This window comes from Varroa jacobsoni, unplaced genomic scaffold, assembly GCF_002532875.2.
Source record: "Varroa jacobsoni isolate VJ856 unplaced genomic scaffold, vjacob_1.0 scaffold_715, whole genome shotgun sequence".
In the NCBI taxonomy this organism is placed as follows: domain Eukaryota; kingdom Metazoa; phylum Arthropoda; class Arachnida; order Mesostigmata; family Varroidae; genus Varroa; species Varroa jacobsoni.
In genome coordinates, this window is record NW_019213617.1 from 2,922 (window position 1) to 7,698 (window position 4,777).

The 4,777-nt window shown below is 38.5% G+C and overlaps 1 protein-coding gene across 1 annotated transcript; it reads left to right on the top strand.

Moving 5' to 3' along the window:
* The first annotated feature begins 894 nt into the window (after positions 1-894).
* Positions 895-4,777, top strand: LOC111262935 (GILT-like protein 1). Its single transcript, XM_022837566.2, has 7 exons — positions 895-1,114; positions 1,477-1,528; positions 1,829-1,959; positions 2,344-2,479; positions 2,745-2,810; positions 2,976-3,140; positions 4,428-4,777. Exons 1-7 carry the CDS (start codon positions 1,080-1,082, stop codon positions 4,593-4,595), a joined length of 753 nt encoding a protein of 250 aa, XP_022693301.1. The 5' UTR covers positions 895-1,079; the 3' UTR covers positions 4,596-4,777.

Below are 4,777 nucleotides of genomic sequence, written 5' to 3' on the forward strand. Positions count from 1 at the left end.
CTGAATCATCTTGCCAGTTGGCAGTACCCCATAAGAATGCATGATTCCTTTGCAGTGCCACCCAGCATATTGCGTCACCTTCTTTGGCGTCAGTCTGGGCTTTGTGCAGCTTTCGAAGCATTTTTTTTTATTCGTCCATTGTCGTTTTAGAAATAATTTGATTTTGTTGTGCTTTTGCAGAGGAAAATACAATCTACAAACAAGTTATTTTTGCGTAAATTCATATAAAAATAACATAAAAATATTGCTAAAAAATACAAAAAAAGAAAGATTTCTTTGTAGCCAACTTTTTCGAACTAAATTGCTTCATGGTGGGTCTTTAATTTTTATAAGCTAGTCGCCTATTATGAGAAGCATTTTTCACATTGAAAAATCGATAGAATCATCTTTGGACCATTTCTTCTGGTAACGCATTAACCACAAACAGAACAAATTTGTCTATGACGTGGAAAACATGAAATTTCAAAATATAGCGAACTTTGGTAACAATTTTTTTCTCATATTGAAAGTCCTTGATCTTAAGTCTCCGTTAGAGCACTCTAGCAATTTCCGCGTAAATAGTGCTGGCATAGCTCAGCTTTCGAATAACGCCGATCATCGACTCGACATAAGTCATATTAACTAAGATTTGCGGTTTCAAAGCTATCTAGCTAAAATGACGGTCATATCCTATTTCGACGACCCAATATACATAATGTATAGGGCATCCACTGGAGTGCGTGAAGGCATCAGGTTCTATGGTCGGTCGTAGTGGCCGACCTTATTTTAGTCTCAATGGCACGTGTTACCGAATAGTTAAAATTAGAGCTGTAGGCTTGTTCAGGTGTCACAAAGTAACGACACGAGGTCACTCGTTCCATCACTCTGCGGTAAAAACGTGTGCCCTTCGAAACTATTGGGGCCATATTCCCTAATGCTGACCTCTACCGACGGGGAAAAGGTGAAAAAGGACAGAGCCATGTCAGATGGCGGTTATCGAGATTACGCTGCGTTCTGGGATAACTCTCTCAAATTCATACGAGTTCTTAGTGTAGAAATAATAGCGAAGAGCTTTAAATTCGTTAGCCTGTGATCATATCATGGTCCCGCTCGTCATTGCTTTTGAAAAAGAAAGGTATGTACACATACATTATTTTATTTAATTTAGCGTAAAACATGCAACGATTACAGATATCTTCCAAGTTTATTTCTGACCTGTTGAATCATATGAACTTTGACAACTATGTTTAATTACATAAAAACCCATCGATAAATCGAATATGTCAGTCATTGTTTTCATCAGCTAATTCAAAAAGCGGCCTGGAAAAATATGGACATTGCCCTTAAAGCCCACGCCTTGATTTAGATTGCTAAAATGTTTGCCGCTACGGAACCTAGGTGGAATAATTTAATAATCAGAGTTTACTCCATAATTAGTTTATGCATTTCCATACATCATTCCATCTTCACACATTCTAACGTAAATATGCCTTACAGACTTTGTGCAACCTGGGGCAGAATGCTGCGCAGCAGTTTCATTATCTTCGTCGTAGGTATTTTCTAATGATCGTTTTCTTTCAAAAACAAGCTTAATGTTAAATAATGGGGCTTGCAGTAATAAACTGTATTGGGCCCAGCTGAGTATTTGTTGCAGAAAAATGTACTTAATTCCTTCATAGCCTTATTCCTGTGTTTTAGCTACTCTAAAATATATAATTTGCTTGAAGATCGAGACGAGCTTGTAAAACATTTTATCAAAACATCACACTTACTCTAAGCTTTCAATATCCGTGAATAAGAAACCGTGTTTGCGTAATTCATGCGTCCTAATTTCTTAAAACTTGTTTAGGCTGTTATACCATCCGTGACCAGCGTGTCAGACGTGGTAGTCTTTTATGAACCTTTATGCCCAGCGAGCTACAGACAACTCATTCAGATCCGTGAAATTATGAGAGAATTCGGTAATAATATTTTCGTCAGGTAAGTGACAGAAAATGCCGTCATTAGTTAGATGAAGATCGAACGGCTTTTGAGCCTATAAGACATATCTCGGTGCTATTTGTGCCGTTCTCATTTATTGGGTTCCGCATTTATAAGCGAGAAGAGATCAAAATCTGTGATTTTGGTAATGGCAATTTCTCGATCGTGTATGATGTGTGTAATTCCAGTGATAATCGGTGAACGTCACTTTGGCGCGGTCCTTTCTAAATAAGTTTAGAAGTGTTTCACCAGAACGAATGCTGAAAAGCTACAAAGTAAAACGAAGGCCTTGATACCGTAATACTTTTGATTAGGTAGTGTCGCAAAACTACTTGTGAACAAATAATTTTATACAATTCCCTAAGCTTTTTGCGTTTGCATCAGTCTGGTACCGTTTGGGCATGCTCAGATCTTTATGGCTCGAAATAATACAGTGATGTACATGAGGTGTCATCACGGGCCGGACGAATGCATGGGTCACGCTTGGCACGCTTGCAGTCATCTCTTTATGCGACCTCAGGTGAGAGAACAGTGATCGTAAGGCAGACAAAGCCGAACAGTAAGGTAGATATATTAGTCCATGAATACTCGGATTTATCATATAGCAATACCGTGAATATCTCTGCCCTGCCACTCAGAATTCAGCCCAATGTACTCATTTGTAAATATTTTAAGTAATTACTGCTACCATGAAAAAGAGCTGAGGCGGTGCCTGAATGTCACCCTTCGAAAATCAATGTGATTTACTTTTTTTTTTATATTTTTGACTTTGATTTTTGATCCAGGAGCAGCTCAGATACGCCGTATGCACTATGTCCAAGCCTCAAAAATTCGTCAGCAATCTGAAAAAGGTCTTTTTTCTTATTTCTATTATTCTAGTTAATTTGATATTTATCCGGAACAGCTCTAAGAACAGTTATTAGATAAAAGGCTCAATCTGATACAAAACTATCATGAATTACAGGTAAATGCCACAAATTGTGATAAGTTTTTTTTCTTTTCTTTATAAATACTAGTGCACAACACCCGAGAAGTCAAATTTACTGGAAAAGTGCGCCACCGGAACGCAAGGAACAGCAGCTGTGAAATTCATGGCTGGCCTTACTTTCGAGGCAGGAGCGGTAGTAGATCCTCTGGGAACAAGACGTCTTACTGGAGTACCAACCCTATTCGTCGACGGAGTAAGCTATTAACACGAGTACAGTGTTATTACAGGCTAATTAAACCAGATCTGGACGGCACACAGCTGTTACGTATTATATACACTCCACAAGATAGGGCGCCAAAGTACAGCTTGTTCTTAACGAGCTACGAGGGCAAGGGCGCACGTGAGTGTAGTCTGCACTAGCAGCGGTCATGTTTACGTACTACAATTACAGCTCTAAATAGAGGCAAGAACTACATGCTAGTCATTTTCAAAATACTCCTTTATTTGCCCGCGTATAATTTAACTACGCGTAAAGCGACACCGATAAGTGTCAAGTGATTCAAATGTCGTTCAAATACATACAGAGGTATACAATATGAATAGCCGAATTAAGTTCCGGGCTAATGGCAAACCAAACGTTCTCAGAAAGTTAAAATGCTTTTAAAGGATGACCGTAAGAGCTTATCTTGACGGCTCAATTGGCACCTATCACCCCCCTTTCGAAAACGGCCGTTAATTTTTATATCAAAAGCCTAAATATATTACAAATGTCTTTTCAGGCTATTTTACTTGTTTTTAGAGTCCTTTAAATTAAAATCCTATCCGCACAAAAATCCTCGTTGAATTTTTTAAACGTCACATGAAAGATAGCAACAACATAAACCATCGATCTGCTAAAAAAAAAAACAAAAGAAGAAGAAGCTTTTAATCTTTATGGGGGCAACTGTGATGCGTAAATGTTGAACAAGGGCTAATCTTTGTTCAAAGTCTAAAAACGGCGTACACTATGACTGTCTTTTCTTTGTTATAGAAAGGGCTAGTTTTTATCTAATGTTAAGAGTAACTGTTCGCTACGACAAACGGAACACCACAGACTGTCTCAGCTTAAATGGCGTACCTTTCATAATAAGATAATTTTCTTTATTACTACAGGTTTTATGATTTATTTCATTAGCACATTGTATGTGTGATTTTGTGATGATAGCAGTTGCCGCCCTGATGAAAGGTGTTCTCTAAACGGTGGTAAATAGTTCCTCGCATTTTTCTTGTCGACAGGAATAACGTTAGCTCACCCAAAATATGACTTACACATATAGGCCCCTCAAGTACTTGAGAAATACACAGAAGTGCCCTTATTTAATTATACCTATTTACTTAACATCACATCTCTGAGCCCATGAATTTTTAGGCTTGTTAGAGACATATCTTTGCGAGACTCGAACTGGGCATCGGAACACTTCGTAATAGCAAACATATCGTCGGGATATCTATCAGTCACATATTAACTGACCAGTTATTGTTTGTTCTGTAATGGTTTCAGTATTATTTAAATAGGTCTGATCGAATGCACTACCCGCTTTTGGAACTGATCTGCCAAAAGGCTCGTCACAAGCCACCTCAGTGCGCCGGCCCTCGTCAAACTAAAACGACCGAACGGAAGCAAACGCGAAAACCTGCAAAGTTGGGCCCCGAACTTGTTTCTAAATAATCTGCCGTAGGCAGTACTGGCCACCTCGTGCGCATCCCACTAGCAAGTCAGATCTGATTTAGTTTCACTAGATACTCATTGGTGCCCAAATACTGGAATCCTACGCTTGATTTTGTCACCGTTTGCCATTCGTAGATAGAATAGAATTTTGTGCCGTAAGAAATAAAATTTTTTTTTTTTAA